At 45.6% G+C, this 21,829-nt stretch overlaps 1 protein-coding gene across 2 annotated transcripts in view; it reads right to left on the bottom strand.

The window, feature by feature from the left end:
* EPS8L3 (EPS8 signaling adaptor L3) overlaps window positions 1-21,829 on the bottom strand; it is a 310,884-nt gene that overhangs the window by 11,062 nt on the left and 277,993 nt on the right. For both annotated transcript variants that reach the window (XM_075333719.1, XM_075333718.1), the window contains exons 14-16: window positions 17,199-17,298; window positions 13,817-13,851; window positions 11,800-11,890 (exon numbers count right to left, since the gene is read on the bottom strand). In XM_075333719.1, the coding sequence (XP_075189834.1) occupies window positions 11,800-11,890; window positions 13,817-13,851; window positions 17,199-17,298 (226 nt within the window). The remainder of the gene's footprint in view (window positions 1-11,799; window positions 11,891-13,816; window positions 13,852-17,198; window positions 17,299-21,829) is intronic.

Raw genomic sequence — 21,829 nt, 5'->3', positions numbered from 1 at the left:
ACATATCGAGTCTCCAGCGGGGCTGTAATTGCTTCCGGGTCACTCATTCTTCTTCCGGGGCTGCTCATTATCGCTAATCCATATGCACTGCTTCCCCCTCCCACTGGCAGTTGTGGCGTCTGATTGGTTGCAGTCAGATGCGCCCCCAGCCGGTGTGATAGCATCTGACTGCTTGCGATCACAGACCCTGTCTGCGGCTCTACATAATGGTGTAAAAATCAATTAATTAAAAAAAATATATCATAGGTTCCACCTATATTATAGGTGCACAGCACAGATAAAGTCCACGGCTACAGGCTGCAGGCCCCAGTCGTGCGCTTATCTTGGCTGTGAATCAAAATAAGAGAAACCGCATGTGGCCCTTTTAAAAAGGATTTAGATAAATAATTTTAAAAATGGCGTGTGGTCCTCCCAAATTTGATACCCAGCTATGATAAAGCTGATAGAGGGGGCTTGTATTGTGAGGCTGGGGAGACCTGTGCTTATTGGATCCTCCAATCTAAAAAATAGCAGCCTGCAGCTGCCCAGGATTGTCGCATCTATTAGATGCAGCAGTCCCGGAACTTTGCCTGGCTCTTCCCAATTGCTCTGATTTCGTGACTTTCAGGGTAATAAGGGGTTAATAACAGCTTTCAGCTGCCACTAAGCCCAGATTAGTAATGGGAGGCATATATGAGACCCTATTACTAATCTGTAAGTTGAAAGACAAAATGAGAAACATTGAAAAATCCTTCATTTGAAATAAAATACAAAAAAACACCCTTTTTCACCACTTTATTAACCCCCAAAACACATAGGTCTGATGTAATGCACATGAGGTCCCACAGCGATTTCAGCTCTGCTACATCCAAAGTCACAGCGAGCGTCCATACAAAATTACTGCCCACTGTGAGCTTCAGGCAGAGAATGTCTGAGCCATGCAATTACTGGTGACATCACTCAGGCTATTTGCGGTCACAGCTGGATGTTCCCATGGTACTCCACCTGTGTTTGCAGGTAACCTGGCCTCAGATGACCTCAGTAAACTCAGGCTCACAGACTCACAACTCATGGCAGAAAAAAACATGTTCATTTGCCAACAGATGCAGATTTGGTGATGAAATTTCTACACCATAATTCACACGAGGTACCATACCAATTGCTGCTCTGCTATATCTGAAGTGACAGCACAGGGGCACAGGACATGACCATCTGCTATGGGCTTAACGCAAAGAATGACTGAGCTGCAGCCATGAATGGTGATGTCACTCAGGTTATTTGCGGTCATAGCTGGAGTTTCCTACGGTCCTCCACCTGTGACCGCAGGTAACCTGACCTCAGGTGACCTCACTAAACTGAGTGACCTCACCTCTAAGATGCAGATTTGGTGCTGACATTTTTACACCATATTCCTGCACCAGATCTACAACTCCTGGCAAAAAAAACGTATCACTACCACATCATACCGCTTGCGGTTTTGATGCGTTTTTTTGACCAGGAACTGTAGATTGGGTGCATGAATATGGGGTAAACATTTCATCACCAAATTTGCATCTCTTGGCCCAAAGAAGTAAAAAAACAGTTTTTCTGCCAGGAGGTACAAATATGGTGCTGAAATCTGATGTAGACATTTCAGCACTAAATTTGCACCTCCTGGCAGAAAACTGCACTGAAACGGTGTCAAAAACTTTTTTTTGCATTTTTGGACCAAGAAATGCAAATTTCATGATTAAATTTTTACACTACATTCATGCACCCAATCTATACCTTCTGGCAAAAAAAAAAAATGCATCAAAAGTGCATGGGGCATGATGCGTTTTTTGGCCAGGAGGTGTAGATTGAATGCAGCAATATGGTGTCAAACTTTCAGCACCAAATCTACATCTTTTGGCAAAAAAATGCAGTTTTCTGCCAGCTTATGCAGGTTTCACTTGAGGTGAGGTCACTGAGTTTAATGAGGTCACCTGAGGTCAGGTTACCTACAATCATAGCTGGAGGATCGTGAGAACCTCCAGCTATAACCACAAAAAATGCAGAAAGACAAAAGGTAGCAGAGTGGGTGGAATCTTAACGGACTGCAGACCTAATCCTGACACACAACTAGAAGTAGCCGTGGGACGAGCCTAAGATGACCTAGTCGTCTCGACACAGCCGGAGAACTAAATATTCTTACAGATAGAGATATAAGAAGGCTTATCTGCCTCGGAGCAATCCCCAAAGATATAGATAGCCCCCCACATGTAAAGACTACGGTGGTATAGGAAAACACAATACAAAGCTAGAAAAAGCAGATTCCGCAAAGGTGAGGCCCAAACTATCTTTATAGGAAAGAATAGGAAGGAGCAACTGTCTGCAGCTGTAAAAACCCTAATAAATACCAGCACGCCTGATATGGAAAAAATCCTGGGGTCACACAACCTCTCCCCCACTATATCAGCACACTGTTACTGGAATCCAAAAACACTAATATAAATGAAGGACTGAATTAATACCAAGCCTGACAAAACACATTGCAGAATCATGGAGCTAAGTATACAGACACTCCCAGCAGGGAATGATCCAATTCCACCAAGAACTCCACATAGACAAAATAGGAATCAAGCATTAGTAGCAAAGGAGAAAAAAATAAAGTGGAAAAAATAAGCAGGGGTACAAAAACCACTTATCTCAGAGGAGTGCTGGTAGTGAGCAGGGCTGGTTTCAGAATGTTCTTAACAGACATGATATCCATTGAGCACCGGCAAGTAACAGGAGAAAACTGCTCAGTTATATAGTCCAATCAGAAATACCTGATTGCCAGTCCTCCACAGGTGTGTGGCTTTCATTCCACACATCAACTGCACCTCCAGCACTGACTGACCACAAGAGGGAGCCCCAAACTGGAAAATGTATTCACAACAACTGGCCATGCAAGAATAGGGATATTTTTATCTTCCAGGAATTGTGTACTGATCTTTGCAACATGAGGTGATGGCTGGGGATGAATGGCACAACAATGTGCCTCAGGATCATGTCATGGTAAGTCTGTACATTTAAAATCCATATATATAATTGCCCTATTCTGTCTCTGTCTGTCTGTCCAAGAAATGACGTTGTACGCTGAAACCGCCTAAACCACGCCCACACAGCTCCAACAGGCCGAACACCCCCCCACCCACCCCTCACTCCACCTCACCTAATCAGCAGCAGCCCTGCATCACATCCCCCACACACCCACACCTTACTCTACCCACACCGAATCAGCAGCGACGACCGCTCAATTAGGACACACCCACTTGGCGAAACCCTGACAATGCCATGACGCAGCCGGCGGACAGGTACAAGGGACACCGCCATTGAAGCTCCCTACACCCGACGCGACGGAGCACAGTTGGCGCTTTCACACTTGCATTGTGCGGCATCCGTCACAATACGCTGTGTGACGCATGTGACGAATGCCGCCCCCATGATCACTGCACACACCGGCACTACCACTCCAATCATCACTGCACATACACCAGCACTACCGTACCTATCATCACCGCACATACACCGGCACTACCGCATCCATCCTCACCACACACCTCCGGCACTACCGCTCCCATTATCATCGCACATACACCAGCACTACCGCACCCATCATCACTGCACACACCCCAGCGCTACCGCTCCCATCATCACTGCACATACACCAGCACTACCACCCCCATTATCACCGTACACACCCCGGCACTGCTGCACCCATCATCACCGCATATACACCGGCACTACCGCAGCCATCCTCACCGCACACACCCCGATACTACCGCACCTATCCTCAACGCACATACACCGGCACTACCGCTCCCATCATCATCGCACATACACCGGCACTACCACTCCTATCATCACCGCACATACACCAGCACTACCACACCCATCATCACCGCACACACCCCGGCACTACCTCTCCCATCATCTCTGCATATACACCGGCACTACCGCTCCTATCATCACCGCACACACACCAGCACTACGGCTCCCATCATCACCGCACATACACCGGCACTACCACTCCTATCATCACCGCACATACACCAGCACTACCACACCCATCATCACCGCACACACCCCGGCACTACCTCTCCCATCATCTCTGCATATACACCGGCACTACCGCTCCTATCATCACCGCACACACACCAGCACTACGGCTCCCATCATCACCGCACATACACCGGCACTACCGCTCCTATCATCACCGCACACACCCAGGCACTACCGCACCCAACATCACCGCACACACGCAGGCAGTACCGCACTTATCATCACCGCACACACCGGCAATACCCGAGTGACGTCTCCGCTTCTCCGCTGACAGCGCGATTCACTTCAGTTGCTGCGTGGAGCTCACAGTGAGTTTTGTACGGCCGCTCCTGTCAGCTTCATGTAGCAGAGCTGAAAGCGTCATGGGATCTCTGTGGATTATACCGAACCTGGAGGGGTATTTGGGGATTTTAGTAAACTGGTGAAAGAGGGTGTTTTTTGTCTTTTATTTCAAATAAAGGATTTTTTCAGTGTAAGTGTTTATTTACTTTCACTTACAGGTTAATCATTGGGGGTGTCTCCTAGACGCCTGCCATGATTAACCTAGGACTTAGTGGCAGCTATGGGCTGCCATTAACTCCTTATTACCCCAATTGCCACTGCACCAGGGCAATTCGGGATGAGCCTGGTAAAGTCCCGGGACTGTCGCATCTAATGGATGCGGCAATCCCGGGCGGCTGCTGGGTGATATTTTTAGGCTGGGGGCTTCCCATAACGTGGGGCTCCCCATCCTGAGACTACCAGCCTTCAGCCGTGTGGCTTTATCTTGGCTTGTATCAAAATTGGGGGGGACCGTGCTCCGTTTTTTTAAATTATTTATTTATTTTACTGCACGATATAGACCCGCCCACCGGCGGCTGTGATTGGTTGCAGTGAGACAGCTGTCACTCAGTGTGGGGGCATGTCTGCCTGGAACCAATCATAGGCGCCGGTGGGCGGGGGAAGCAGGGAATACAAGATGGAATAATGAGCGGTCGGCATTTTCAAAAGAGGAGAAGCCGCCAGAGCACTGTGACAGCTGTGCAGTGCCGTGCCGGTGATCGGTATGAGAAAGGAGGAGAGAGGGAGAGACAGACCGACAGAGAGAGAGACACTGACATTGATAGAGAGAAATCAACAGAGAGAGAGAGAGAGAGAGACCAACATTGACAGAGACAGAGAGATAGAACGACAGAGAGATAGAGACTGAGAAAGAGACCGACCGACAGAGAGAGAGACCGACCGACACAGAGAGAGAGAGATTAGGAGTGCTTTTAACGATTTAGAACGTTCTGCTGGACATGCTGAGCATGCTCAGCAGAACGTGATGGAATCCTGTACTGGAATCCGTTGCCAAACACATGGCGACGGAATCCAGCACCATAGACATTCATTATGCCTCTTATCGGATCCCGACGGAATCCTGCGGAGTGTGTTTTTTTACAGCAACAAAAACGCTAAATTCATCTTTCCTTCTGCCCGACGGGCACTGACGGTCACCGACAAAACAACTGATGCGCCGTGGGGCGGATGCAACGCAAGACCATCCGTTGCAATCCGCCATTAATAGAAGCCTATGAGGAATAAACGGATTTCTGCAACTGTTACCATAATTCTTCAAGGCGGTGGATTGCAATGGATGCCGTTCAACGCAAGTGTGAAAGCGCCCTTAAACCCCGACCCACAGGAGGCCCCAAAGCGCACGTCATTGGCAACTACGCCACAGAGACACAGAAAGACGGGGACCGGAGGAGATGCAGCTGCGGCATCGCAGGACTTCCCCACGCCACAGAGACACATAGAGGGATGGGGACAGGAGGAGACGCAGCTGCCGCACAGTAGGAACCCAGCACTTCGGGACGCAGCTCTCTCACTAACCAAGGATAAATGCAGGGGAAGCACATGGCTACTTAAAGATTAACACTGCTGTGAATATTAAGAAGCCGCTCATTACTATTCATGAGCTGCTCATTACTATTCATGAGCAGCTACTTAATATTCACTGCAGAGTTAATATTTAAGTAGCCATGTGCTTCCCCTGCATTCATCAGTGGTTAGTGGGAGAGCTGCATCCCAGAGTGCTCATGAGCCAATCATTACTATTCATGGCCAGTGGGAAGTGAAGCCACACACACACACACACAAACACACCCCCCCCACGACTCCCACACAGCCCAACACAAACACACACACACCGGCACACGAAAACCACCACACACACACACCGCAGCGCGTGCACACACACACACACACACACACCCCCGCTCATATCAAACAACGCCCACAGACACATATCAAACACAGACACCCACATACCAGGATGGGGGCCATACAAGGATGGAGACTATACTAGGATGGGACACAGAGCAGGATGCTGCATACACAAGGATCCTGCCTATACCACGATGGGGCCACATACTAGCATCAACCCACATACCAGGATGGGGGCCATACAAGGATGGAGACAATACCCGGATGGGACACAGACCAGGATGCTGCATACACAAGGATCCTACCTATACTATGATGGGGCACATATCAGGATGGTGGCTACACCATGATGGGGGCACATACCAGCATGGGGCCACATCACAGCATCAGCCCACATACCAGGCCAACCCACACCTCCCAATGCCACAGCCTGCAACTCACCGCAGGCCACAGTGCAAAAGTGGAACGAACGCCACACAGGAGCGAACAGCCGGTGGACAGGTACAAGGGACACCTTAGGAAACATTCTAGATGGTGCCTATACCGGAAGGTTGCCTACACCAGATTGCGCACACAGACCAGGATGGGGGCACATGTCAGGATGGGGGCTGCACCACAATGGGGCACATACCAGCATGGGGCCACATCAAAGCATCAGCCCACATACCAGGATGAGGGCCATACAAGGATGGAGATTATACCAGGATGGGACACAGACCAGAATGCTGCATACACAAGGATCCTGCCTATACCACGATGGGGCACATATCTAGAATACCCGATGCGTTAGAAGAATCGGGCCACCATCTAGTATCATCAATAAAATGCACCTGTGTTCATAATTCATATAGCATACGCCTACACATACCAAAGCCCCACTGCCACCATTGGCCACTTGATCCACAACATTATCGTCAGCAAACCACTCACTCACACAATGCCGTACACGAAGTCTGGCATCTGCCCTGTACAGAGAGCATGACAACAACGAACTGCACTCAGATGGAGCCCCAATGAGGACAGAAAGCAAACAGAAAAGCTTCTCTGAGACGGTTTCTGACAGTTTTTGCAGCAGCTGTCCTGGTAGCTGATCTCAGACGAATTTGGATGTTCAATGTTAAGGTGCAGGGGTGGCGTGGTTACATGTGGTCTATGGTTGTGAGGCCAGTTGGATGTACTGCTGAATTCTCTGAAACACTTGGAGATGGCTTAAAGTAGACAAATGAATGCTTAATTTATGGGCAACAGCTCTGGTGGACATTAATGTAGTCAGCATACCGATTACACGCTCCCTCAAAACTTGCGACATCTGTGGTATTATACTGTCTGATAAAACTTCACATTTTAGGGTGGACTTTTATTGTGGCCAGCGTAAGGCATGCAATACTCATACAGTCTAATCAGCATCCTGATATTTCCTACCTGTGAGGTAGATGGATTCTCTCAGCAAAGGTGAAGTGCTCACTTACACAGATGTAGACAAATTTGTGGACAATATTTGAGATAAATTTTGTGTATAGAAAAAGTCTTAGAACTTAGAGTTCAGCTCAAGAAAAATGGGAGCAAAGAAGACGAAAGTGTTGCATTTATGCATATACAATGTGTCCAACCATATCCTGTCCACCGCCATTAAATTGAGAGCATCAAAGTTAAATGAGCGCCATATGCATGACCAGCATTCAATGGTTTGGGGGGTCAGGGGTTTCATATCATAGCATTTCTGTATGCAAGGTGTCGATTTGTATTGAATTGATTATGCCCTACAACTTTGTAATTCAATTTTTTTCTCTATCTCATTCCGTTTGAGATAAAAATGCTAACTCCGTTGTTTTCCACCACATGGTGCTTTAGGTGGTTTCATTGCGTAGCGCATGGCTACTTTACTATACCTAGACACCACTTCTATGCCTATAGCTGCCGCCGTTCTCAAGTTAATGGCGATGGACAGGATATGGGTGGACACACTGTATATGCATACACAGTGGCATGTAAAATTTTGAGCCCCCTAGTCAAAATGACCGCTACTGGGAAGACTTAGGCGGGCTTTGCACACTATGACATCGCAGGTGCGATGTCGATGGGGTCAAATTGAAAATGACGCACTTCCGGCATCGCATGCGACATCGTAGTGTGTAAAGGCTCGATGATACGATTAACGAGCGCAAAAGCATCGTAATCGTATCATCGGTGCAGCGTCGGCGTAATCTATAATTACGCTGACGCGACAGTCCGATGTTGTTCCTCGCTCCTGTGGCAGCACACATCACTGTGTGTGAAGCCGCAGGAGCGAGGAACATCTCCTACCGGCGTCACTGCGGCTTCCGTAGGATATGCGGAAGGAAGGAGGTGGGCGGGATGTTTACATTCTGCTCATCTCCGCCCCTCCGCTCCTATTGGCCGCCTGCCGCGTGACGTCGCAGTGACGCCGCATGACCCGCCCCCTTAACAAGGAGGCGGGTCGCCGGCCAGAGCGACGGTCGCAGGACAGGTGAGTCCATGTGAAACTGCCGTAGCGATAATGTTCGCTACGGCAGCTATCACAAGGATATCGCTGCTGCGACGGGGGTGGGGACTATCGCGCTCGGCATCGCAGCATCGGCCTGCGATGTCGCAGCGTGCAAAGTACCCCTTAAGCAAGTTGCAGATGAAAGGATCTCTAAAAGACAGACTTAAAGATGACCCATTTCCTTTGTATTTTAGGCAATATATATATGTGTGAATTTTTCAACCTTTTCCCACATTTGAGGCTTCAAACATAAAGATAAAAAAATTAAATTTCATGGTGAAGAATCAACAACTGTATACACGATTGTGAAGTTGAACAAAATTTATTGCTTATTTTAAACTTTTATAAAAAATAATAAACTGAATGATCTCTGAATGATCCAGTGTTGTCCTAAATGACTGATGATGATAAATATAAGCCACCTGTGTGTAATCAAATCTCCGAATAAATGCACCTGCTCTGTGTTCTGCCGTGTTCTGTTTAAAGTGCAGATAGCATCATGGAACACAACAGGCAGGTCCGTGATACTGTTGTGGAGACATTTAAATCCGGATTTGATTACAAAAAGATTTCCACAACTTTAAACATCCCAAGAAGCACTGTGCAAGTGATCATATTGGAATGAAAGGAATATCATACCACTACAAATCTACCAAGACCCGGCCGTACATCCAAACTGTCATCTCAAACAAGGAGAAGACTGATCAGAGTGCAGCCAAGAGGCCCATGATCACTCTGGATGAACTGCAAAGATCTACAGCTCAGGTGGGAGAGTCTGTTCATAGGACAACAATCAGTCATACACTGCACAAATCTGGCCTTTATGGAAGAGTGGCAAGAAAGCAGCCATTTCTCAAAGATATCTATAAAAAGTGTTGTTTAAAGTTTGCCACAAGCCACCTGGGAGACACACCAAACATCTGGAAGAAGGTGCTCTGGTCAGATGAAGACAAAATCGAACTTTTTGGGCCCAATGCAAACGATATGTTTGGCGTAAAGCAACACAGCTCATCACCCTGAACACACCATCCGCACTGTCAAACATGGTGGTGGCAGCATCATGGTTTGGGCCTGCTTTTCTTCAGCAGGGACAGGGAAGATGGTTAAAATTGATGGGAAGATGGATGGAGCCAAATACAGGACCATTCTTGAAGAAAACCTGTTGGGGGCTGCAAAAGACCTGAGACTGGGACGGAGATTTGTCTTCCAACAAGACAATGATGCCAAACAAAGCAGAATCTACAATGGAATGGTTCACAAATAAACGTATCCAGGTGTTAGAATGACCAAGTCAAAGTCCAGACCTGAATCCAATCGAGAATCTGTGGAAAGAGCAGAAAACTGCTGTTGACAAACACTCTCCATCCAACCTCACTGAGCACGAGCTGTTTGCAAGGGCAGAATGGGCAAAAATGTCAGGCTCTCGATGTGCAAAACTGATAGAGACATACCCCAAGCGACTTGCAGCTGTAATCGTAGAAAAAGGTGGCGCTACAAAATATTAACTTAAAGGGGCCAAATAATATTGCACGCCCCAATTTTCAGTTTATTATTTTTTATAAAAGTTTAAAATAAGCAATAAATTTTCAACTTCAGCTTTTTTACAGATGTGCTATGGTTGCATTAGGAATTTGTTGAAAATTTCATTGAATCCATTCTTTCCTCTATCCATGAAATGTTCCCCCTGACACAACCCCAAAGCATGATTATCCTTCCCCATACTTAATGGTTGGCAGATGTTCTTTTCCAAAATTTTATGCTCTTTTTTTTCTCCACACATACCTTGTTTTATCCAAAGAGTTCTATTTTAACCTCATCGGTCCACAGAACTTGTTTTCAAAATGTGTCATACTTGTTTAGATCTTCTTTTGCATACCTATGACATTGAATTTTAGGTGAGGACACAGGAGAGATTTTCTTCTGATGACTCTTCTATGAGGTCATATTTGTGCAGGTGTCGCTGAACAGTAGAACAATGTACAACAATTTCGGAGTTTACTAAATCTTCCTGAAGGTCTTTTACAGTCAAACAGAAGTTCCGATTTACCTCTCCAGCAATCCTACGAGTAGCTGTCACAGAAATTTTGCTTGGTCTTCCAGACCTTATCTTGAGCTCCACTATTCCTGTTATCTGCCATTTCTTAATGACATTTCAAACTGAGGAAAGGGCAACTTGAAAGCGCTTTGCTACCTTCTTGTAGCCTTCTCCTGCTTTGTGGGCCTCCACCATTTTCAGAGTGCTAGGCAGCTGCTTAGAAGAACCCGTGGCTGTTGTTTTTTGGCACAAGGTTAGAGCAGTCTGGGTTTTTATAAAGCTGTAAGATTTTCATTACCTAGCCTTTTCTAACAATGATCGTTAACAAGCAATAACCCTAACAGGCTAATTACGGTCTGAAACCTTAGTCAAAATTATCTGGGCACACAAGTCTCCAAGGGTGACCAAACTTTTACAAAATGAAAAATGGGCCAATCCATCTTCAATGTGCTTAACTGTTCACAATAACTTGAACTAGGGGTGCCCAAACTTTTACATACTACAGTGTGTGTGTGTGTGAGTGTGTGTAATATATATTTATATATACACATATATATATATATATTTTTTTTTTTAATTATTATTAATAATAATAATAATAATTGTATTCATTTATATAGTGCTATTCATTCCACAGGGCTTTACATACATTGGCAACACTGTCCCCATTGGGGCTCACAATCTAGAGTCCCTGTCTGTATGTCTTTGGAGTGTGGGAGGAAACCGGAGTACCCGGAAGAAACCCACGTAAACACGGGGAGAACATACAAATTCCTTGCAGATGTTGTCCTTAGTGGGACTAGAACCCAGGACCCCAGCGCTGCAAGACTGCAGTGCTAACCACTGAGCCACCATGCCACCCATTTATATACACAGAAGACAAATCTTTATTGTCAATAGTCAAGGTTTGTCATTTTTACCATACATACTAATCATTATTTGCGATTATCCTTGAGAAAGAGGTGAAGTTGCAAAATATTAAACTTTCTGACCTGACACAAATATCTTGCAGAACTCTCCCTACCTTTAGACTTTCTCCTTTTAGCACTGAAAGTTCACGTTCATTTCTGGCTTCAAAGTCATAAGCGGCTTTCATTTGAATTGGCTGGAAGTGTCTATAAAAGATAATAGTCTTTTATCACATGTAAGAGAAGGTCAGTAGTGTGACTCAATAGTTTGGCATTGTTCATATTTGTTGTACCGTACAGGGAATCTGCTAGGCCACTTATCGATGGACTGTGTTATAATGGGGCTTGTTGAGGTTCTCTTGAGGTTTCCTCCCTTTATTTGGAAAAATTAGTGCTATATGCTAATTTTGGAATTGTGATCATCACTATCACTTGAGTATTTTGAATTTTGAATTGAAGAAATAATTGGCTATAATCAAGGTTGGGACAAGGCGTAGGCACTAGGCAGGCTTGGGCACAACCTCTTACTTCTCTGAGGGGGACGCAATTAAAAAAACTCTGACTTTGCTGAAAGGCTGTGGCTGACCGGCACCCCCCATCCTCTTGTCTCAGGCATTCCGCATACTCATGGCTGGGGCGCAGGCCACAGATGAGCAGTGTCAGTCTCTGACACCGTTTACCCCTCTCTCTGCGACTAGCCATTGGTCCCTCCCTACACTCAACTGTATTTTCGTCTATCAGACGTGCGTACAATTGATGTGAGAGCTGGCAGCACAGGAGCAGAGGCGCTGTAATTAGCTCTCTGCTCCACTGAGAACTGTAGCAGAACACCACTGGGAACTCCAACAGAATGCAGACTACTTTTGGCCTGCGCCATGCTTAAGACGACGCACGCAGAGAACGTCGGGCGGCAAAACATAAGGGGAAACACCCGCCATGGTCTACCTGAAGCCTGGATTAGGTTAATATAAACTTTTTTGTTTGCTGGAAACCTTAATTGACATCAAGCAGCCTTCATTATAGCTAAGCTACAGTAAATTAGTTTCCATGATTATCCTTAGTTCTGACATTTAAAAGAGAAGATGTCAGGGATGAATATTTCTATTTGTCACTTGTATTGTGTAACTGGTTTGCAAACAGTGAATGATTCTATATCTAACTTTGAAATTGAAAAAGGTAACAATTCTAGTAAAAGTGGTCCTTGAAGCTTGTTACCTCCATAGGGGGAGGCAGAATTCACTAAGTGGCTTGTTAACTTAAGGCCGCTTTACACACTGCGATATCGGTACTGATATCGCTAGTGTGGGTAGCCGCCGCCATCTGTTGTGCGACACGGGCAAATCGCTGCCCATGGCGCACAACATCGCCCAGAGCTGTCACACATACTTACCTGCCTATTGACGTCGCTGTGACCGGCTAACCGCCTCCTTTCTAAGGGGGCGGTTCGTTCAGCGTCACAGCGACGTCACAGCAGCGTCACTGAACCACCGCCCAATAGCAGCGAAGGGGCGGAGATGAGCAGGACGTAACATCCCACCAACCTCCTTCCTTCTGCATAGCGGCCGGGAGGCAGGTAAGGTGAGGTTCCTCGTTCCTGCGGTGTCACACGGAGCGATGTGTGCTGCTGCAGGAACGAGGAACAACTTCGTTACTGCTGCAGTAACGATATTTGAGAATGGACCCCCATGTCACCGATGAGCGATTTTGCACGCTTTTGGGACGATGCAAAATCGCTCATAGGTGTCACACGCAATGGCATCGCTAATGCGGCCGGATGTGCGTCACCAATTCCGTGACCCCAACGACAACGCATTAGCGATGTCGTAGTGTGTAAAGCCCCCTTTAGTCTCTGACCCATTCCTCTACCTAGGGGGAGAGGGAGGACCATTGCTTCATCTGTCTAGGCACCAAATTACCTTGTCTAAGCCCTAGTCATGACAATTGGAGATGATCATTATTTGAGCTGCATAGAAATATCAAAATAATTTTCTTAGTTGGAAAACAAACTTTACATGCTCCCATGCGACAGAAGAGTTTAACATATACATTGTACTTGTCTTTACTCTCCATTGAGGAGGTAGAATTTCCATTCTACAATGGACAAGGATACAGAGAAAAATCTATTTTTCCTACCGATTGGTTGGTGGTGTTCTGTTGCTTTGTTGAATCTGGAGATTAAATAAACATATACATATGTGAATAAAAAAATGCACAAAACCAATTTTTTTTTAAACCCTTCTCGCTGTAGGACATAATAGTATGTCTTACAAAAGGTCCTCTTGAACTGCGCAAGAAAAGACCCTGTACTATACCTAGCAGATCCTGGCTGTATTACACAGAGCAGCTAGCGCTGTTCGACACTGTTTAAAAATTCAAATGGAGTCTGTCAGCACAAACTGACTGTTCAATTTAAATAGAGGCGCTTAGTGCACCTTTGGTGAGGCCAGCAGTTCATAGCACCCTCTCAATTACTTGTTTTCCATCTATCTCTGCCCTTCTTTGGCTCTAAAAAGCCACATCTGTCAATAAAAGAAGGGGGGTGATAGATGGAAAACAAGTAGGTGGGAAGATACGCTGAAGTGTTTGCCCCAAGAGTGCACCAAGCCGTTATACTTAGAACAGTCATTCTGTGCTGACATACACCCTTAGATGCCACATTCAATCTCTCACATGGGCATACAAATGAAAAACTCCCATCAGCTCATCGATAATACCAATGGTTTTATTTTGCAAGCAAGGTAGCCTGCTGAAAGCACCAAAGACTGCCAATCTTGTCAGCCTTTGAAGCCCAGCGTGACCTGTTCCTGGACGAGTAGTTACAGTTGAAATCAGAAGTTTACACTAGATAAAAAGACACATATCCATATTTTTCTCACTATCTGACATGAAATCAGAATAAATCTATTTAGGTCAATAAGGAACCAAAATCATTTATATTTTCCAAATGCCAGAATAATGAATAATGAATAATGAGAGAGACAGAGAGAATGTTTTAAGGCATTTTTATTACTTTATACATTTCAAAAGTTTACATATATTTCATTAGTATTTGGTACCCTTGCCTTTAAACTGTATGACTTGGGTCAAATGTTTTGGATCTCCGTCCACAAGCTTCTCACACTAGTTGGTAGGAATTTGGGCTCATTCCTCCGGAGTCTTGACAGAACTGGTGTAACTGAGCCATGTTTATAGGTCGCCTTGCTCGCTCCAGCCTTTACAGCTTTGCCCATAAATTTACAATAGGATTGAGATCAGGGCTTTGTGATGGCCATTCCAAAACATTGACTTTGTTATCCTTAAGCCAATTTGTCACCAGTTTGGCAATATGTTTAGGATCATTGTCCATTTGGAAGACTCATTTCCGTCCAATCTTTAAGTTCCTGGCTGATGTCTTGAGATGTTGCTTCAACATTGCCACATAATGTTCTTTCTTCATGATGACATATATTTTGTGAAGTGCACCAGTCCCTCCTGCAGCAAACAACCCCACAGCATGATGCTGCCACCCCGACGTTTCACAGTTGGGATGGTGTTCTTAGGCTTCAATGCTTTTCCCTTTTTCCTCCAAATGTAACGATGGTCATTATGGCCAAACAGTTCAATTTTGGTTTCATCAGATCACAGGACATGTCTCCAAAAATGAAGGTCTTTATTCCTGTGTGCATTTGCAAACATTAATCTGGCTTTTTATGTTTCTTTTAGAGTAATGCTTCCTCCTGGAAAAGTGGCCCATATACTGTAGATACAGCACTCGTTTCACTGTGGATAATAGCACAATCTTACCATTTTCCGTCAGCATCTTCACAAGTGTTTTGCTTTTGTTCTTGGGTTGATATGCACATGTCTGACCAAAGCTTGTTTATCTCTGGTACACAGAATCTGTCTCCTTCCTTAGCGGTATGATGGCTGGACATTCCCATCTTTTTGTTATTGGTTGGTACAGATAAACAAGGCACCTTTAGGTATCTGAAAATTACACCCAAGGATGACCCACAGTTGTGTCTCTAATTAACTCAGATGTTGCCAATAAACCTATCAGGAACTTCCAAAGACACAACAATGTATTACCCCAAGGTCGAGGGTTATTCACCCGACACGTCGCCAGGCCAGGGGTGCAGATCTGCAGGGCTGGCCTGGCCCGGTTTCGTGACCCTGAAAGGATGATGGAGGACGGACGGGGGTGGTGGTAGTCTCCGTTGGCAATGCAGTGCTGGGCGACGGCAAATGAGAGGCAGAGGCAGGGTCTTTTATTCACTGATTGGTACTCTGGGGCAGCGCCTGAACTATATCTGCCACGATGGGCTTCAGCCGATCCCAGATAGTCGGCGGTCACCGCTGGTGCCCGTGAAAGTCTTTCTAGTGAAGTGTCCCTCGGTTGTTATCCGGAATCCGAGCCGAACCTCCAGCTACAAGCCACGGGCCCACGGAGAAAGAGAAACACTCGACTCCTGTTGTCTGTGTGAGATGTTATCCCAAGCTGTGCCTGGGAAAGTCTGCTCTAGTGTGATGGTTGCGCCTACTTCTTACCCCAAGTGGTGCCCGCCCCCGGTGGTTGTCCTAGCGACTGAGGAAGTCCCATGCTTCGTGATGGCTAACCACCCTGTCTGCCCTAGTCCAACCCCCTGTGGGAAAGCATCTTACTGTTGTATGTGTGTGGTTTTGTGAAGGCACCGGCAGTTAACCCCCTCCTGACCCGAGATAGATATTACCCCTGAAATGAGGTGTAATACCCTGTGGCGCCTGAAGCCGAGGGGTGCCATATCAACATCATATGGGCTGTTCCATATGTTTAAAGGCACAGTACTGTCAGTGTACGTAAAATATCGACTTTGCAGAAAGTAATAAAAATGCCTTAAAACATTCTCTCTCGCTCTTTCTTGACCTAAAACAGGAAGGGTTTATTCTGATTTCATGTTAGATAGTGAGAAAAACATATATATGTATAGTGTGTGTAAACTTCTGGTTTCAACTGTAGGTATTTCTGTGTAGCAGGAGTCTGTTAACCGCAAAATGTGACAAACTATTTGAACATTTGTGTAACAAGGTTCCTCAAACAGGAAGAGATTATCTACCAATCTTGAGATATGATATTGTAATGGGTAGGGATATTTATTATAACTTAAGTGCTTAAGTATAAAGCAGAAAAATGCTATTCTATGTAAAAACAGACAGACAAAGATTACTGCAAGTAAATCACAAAGAGGACCTGTACTGTATCATCATAAGTGTATAGCTTATTATTCATGACATGTATTGTGTGTATATACTGAAAAGGCAAATACCCAAGGAGAGAATATAATGGAATCGTCTCATCACATAATGTATGGAGGTGGTATCCACCAATCAAAAAATAAATTAAAGTATATCACAGAAGGGACCTGTACTGAATCATCACAAAGTGCATAGCTTATTAGACATAACAGGTATGGTATCTATAAGTAATGGCCAGTGAATATCTGAAAAGTTGTTGAATATGGCACTACTTTAGGAATTTGCATTTTAGGAATTTGCATACCTCTAGTTGGTCATTACTGAGCGTGGCTGCTGGAGGGATCCATCCATCAGAGAAAATTGGTGTATACGCAGGAACATTTTTTCCATTTGGCCAGTCTTCTCTATAATGTAAGCGTATAGTGGTGATACAAATATAATATCATTATCATATTTAGTTATTTATTCTCAATGTTGTCTGATTTACTTTTTTGGAATCACACAAATCTGTTATCTTCAACCTATAGAGAACACTAATAAAATAAATCAACTTTCTAATATACTTGCATTGAACTGATTTGCAGTTCTGACTGTGGATCACATGATTTTGGTTCCAACGTTTCTTTATCATTTCTTATTACATACAGTGCATTGATTTATGCATATCTTGTAGAAGAATCAGTATTTGATAGTACTGAACGTCATAATTGGCGTCATGTACATGAATTGCTGCTACGTTTACGAAGCAGGCTATATGTATCCTGCAATCTTGGGTACTAGAGAGTAGAGATGAGCGAACCGGCCGTGGTTCGGCTCGAGTTCGGTTCATCAAACGGAGGTCTCGTTCGAGTTCAGTTCGGCGAACGTTCGACGAACCGAACTCGAACCAATAGGAAATAATGGGAGGCAATCACAAACACATAAAAACGCATTATAAATGTACACATACAGTTAATAAACATTGCCATTACACTTACCGGTCTCCGCGATCCCTCCTGCACTCTGTCTCCTGCCGCTATTCCATCCGATGATCGCTGAATCCTCCCGGTGACCAGCACTGCCAGCAGTGATGCAGGACCTATCGTGACGTCAAAATAGCCATGTGACCAGTCACGTGGCTATTATCTCATTGGCTACAGACTGGTCACATGGCTTTGACGTCCTGTCCTAGGTCCTGTCATTGCACTCTCCGGTACACGGTGCACATTTGTGTATCGCCGTGTACCGGCGACATGCTCTAGCACACGGTCGACTACCCGTTCCGTTAGGGACCGGCTGACACAGCCGGTCATTAACGGAGATCACCGTTGCCATAGCAACGCAGTTAGCGGTGACGTCACCGCTAACCGCGGCTCCGGGAATTACATGATCGGAGCACCGTTGCTATGGTAACGCGTCTGTCAGCGTTACCGCTGTTACCGCTAACAGCCAGCAGCAATGATCACTCACGGAGCGAAGGCTGCACGCTGCTTCCCGTGCAGCCTTCACTCCGTGAAGGTTGGCCTGAGCTTTCTGGGCCCCACTGCTGCGAATTGCAGTCTGCAGCCACCTCAGAAAATGGCACTTTCATAGAAGCGCCATCTTCTGGCGCTGTATCCAACTCTTCCAGCACCTGCCTGCTATACCTGCCTAGCATACAAAAATATGGCGAAGCTCACGTCCTTTTTTTGTAGTTTTTTGGCAAAAAAAATAAAAATTGCTTCCCTGGATTTTCCATTGCCAGTGAAGGTAACACCAAGCAGTGGGGGTTAGCAGCCAGTAGCTGCTTGGATTACCCTTAGCTAGCAATACAAAAAATGCAGCGGGAGCCCATATATATTTTTTTTAATTATTTATTTAAATAACTAAATACAAAATGGGCTTCCCTGTATTTTGATTGCTGGACATCACAGTGCTGTAAAAATAAATCTTTTTAAAAAATGACGCAGCGCTCCGCGGTATTTTTGATTCTCAGCGCAGATAAAGCAGACAGCTATGGGTTGCCACCCCCATCTGCCTGCCGTTACCTTGATTGGCAATCAAAATACAGGGAGGCCCATTAATTTTTTCTATTTAAAAAATAGTTACAAAAAAAGACGTTGGGTCCCCCCATTTTTTATAGCCAGCTAGGGTAAAGCAGACGGCTGTAGCCTGAAAACCACAGCTGGCAGCTTTACCGTGGTTGGGGATCCAATGTGGAGGTCCCCCCAGGCTCTTTTTTTTTATAATTATTTTATAAATATTAATAATTACACAAAAAAAGTAGGGTCCCCCCAAATTGGATCACCAGCCAAGGTAAAGCGGACAGCTGTGGTCTGGTATTCTCAGGGTGGGAAAGTCCATAGTTATTGGGCCTTCACAGCCTAAAACTAGCAGGCTGCAGGCACCCCAGACGTGGCGCATCCACTAGATGCGCCAATCCTGGCGCTTCACCCCAGCTCATCCTGTGCCCTGGTGCAGTGGCAAACGGGGTAATAAATCGGGTTGATACTAGCTGTAAAGTCACCTGAGATCAAGCCCAGCAGTTTGTGATGTCATGGCGTCTATTAGATACCCAACATCATAAACTGTCAGTACTAACAAAAAAAAAAAAATCGACAAAAGAAATTTATTTGAAAAAACAGTCCCCAAAACATTTCCTCTTTCACCAATTTATTGTAAGAAAAAAAATAAAGGGGTCCCACAACGACTCTGGACCGTCTAGAATATGGGGGGGAGACACTCAGGGAACGTATCCCCCATTTTCTAGGAGTGCAGACCCTTCATGTGAGGAGTGTGGGTGCAATGAATCTGCACTCACTCTCCCCGGGTCCACAGCAGCAGAGTCCATGTCGTAATAGTTGCTACCAAAGCTGCAATGCCCTGCTCATGAGGTAAGGGCATGCCTAATCAGGAGAACTATTCTACATTTCCAAATATTGGTATTTGCTGATATTATTGCTATTCCACCTACTATATATTGGGGATAGGATCTTGGAGATGGAATACCCCTTTAAGTCCAGTTATCCAGCTGAATGAATACTTAACAACAGAGCTCGCTATTTAGATGTGTTTTCTTGTGGCGTATAACAGACTCTCGTGTTTGGTAGTCGTTCAGTAGGGAAACTATAAAAGCAAATCCCTCCATTTGGAAATGTAGTATATAGCTCTCCTGATCAATTATGTTCCTTACCTCATGAGCAGAGCATTGCAGTAATAATAATAATTTATTCATTTATATAGCGTTATTAATTCCATAGCGCTGTATGTCTTTGGAGTGTGGTAGGAAACCAGAGTACCCGGAGGAAACCCACACAAACACGGGGAGAACATACAAACTCCTTGCAGATGGTGTCCTTGGTGAGAATTGAACCCAGGACCTCAGCGCCGCAAGACTGCAGTGCTAACCACCGAGCCACCGTGCCGCCCATTTAGCTTACGGATGCATAACCACCACTCACTGTGTCTGAACACAGGAAGCTGAGCTGACAGCCGCTCTGTGCATGCGGCAGCGTCTATTGTGAAGGAGAGGGCCGTGGGGGGATCAACGCTGCACAGGTACCGTGGGACACCGGGGAACACCGGTGGGGTTATAGGGGGTGACCTGGCAGGGCCTGGGGAGGAGTTTTCTGTCGCATGTGTCATGGCACATGCGACAGAAATCAGAGGAGTAGGGTGAATGCGGCCGGCGCGCTGCAGTGCGCGCGGCCATCTTGGATTTCTGGGAGGGCATCAGGGGGGGCACTTTGGCGACACCGGGGGACCGGGAGGAGATTTATCATGTTTGTTCATGCAAGATGGGAGATAAATAATTTTTTACCGACGCTGTCATTTACTATAACGTGATAATCGGTATACGCTGTATACCTGTGATCACGTGAGCGGGGACCGGAAAAACCGTCCTGAATCATGATCTCCAGGGTCTCAGCTAGCCCTGAAACCCCGGAGATTTTCTGACGCTGGGGGGCGTTATTCACTTATTTCTGCCTGCTGTTTATAAACGGCAGATCAGAATAAGGCTACATTAACACGACCGATCCATTTTTGCGGTCTGCAAAAAACAGTCAGTTTTTTTTCACGGGTGCATCCGTGTGGCATCCGTTTCCGTTCCGTAGACGATCCGTATGTCATCTGTTTGTCATCCGTGTGCCTTCCGTTTTTTTTGTGTACTGCAAAAAAACTGAAGGAGGGAAAATACATAAATTTACCCAGGATCCATAGCTTCATCCTACATGAGGCGGTCACATGTTCACTCCAGTGCCATTTTCTACTGCTTTTCACAGCGTAGAGCGCTCTGGTGATTTTCTTGTGCTTGTGCACTTCATATCAGTCTTTTCTGTCATTATAATGGCAGAAAGACACATAATGTCCCACTCTCCTGCATTTTGTAATTTTTCACCCTTTGGTGCCTTTCATGTGGCACTAAGGGGTGCTTAGCTTTGTATTTAGCCAAAAAAATGAAAAAAAAAAATGACGTAGGGTTCCCCCTATTTTTGTAGCCAGCTAGGGTAAAGCAGACGGCTGCAGCCTGCAGACCACAGCTGGCAGCCTCACCTTGGCTGGTAATCCAAAACTGAGGGCACCCCACGCTGTTATTTTAAATTAAATAAATAATTAAAAAAAAAAAACACGTAGGGGTCCCCCCAAAATTGGATCACCAGCCAAGGTAAAGCAGACAGCTGGGGTCTGATATTCTCAGACTAGGGAGGTCCATGGTTATTGGACTCTCCCCAGCCTAAAAATAGCAGGCCGCAGCCGCCCCAGAAGTTGCGCATCCATTAGATGTGCCAATCCTGTTGCTTCGCCCCTGCTCATCCCGTGGCCTGGTGCGGTGGCAAACGGGGTAATATATGGGGTTAATACCAGATGTGTAATGTCACCTGGCATCAAGCCCTGGGGTTGGTGAGGTCAGGCGTCTATCAGATACCCGACATCACCAACCCAGTCAATAATAAAAAAAAATAGACGACAAACACA

Source organism: Anomaloglossus baeobatrachus, chromosome 2 (genome assembly GCF_048569485.1).
Source record: "Anomaloglossus baeobatrachus isolate aAnoBae1 chromosome 2, aAnoBae1.hap1, whole genome shotgun sequence".
NCBI lineage: Eukaryota > Metazoa > Chordata > Amphibia > Anura > Aromobatidae > Anomaloglossus > Anomaloglossus baeobatrachus.
The sequence above is the reverse complement of the archived record's forward strand: the minus strand, read 5'-3'. Positions and strand labels throughout refer to the sequence as shown.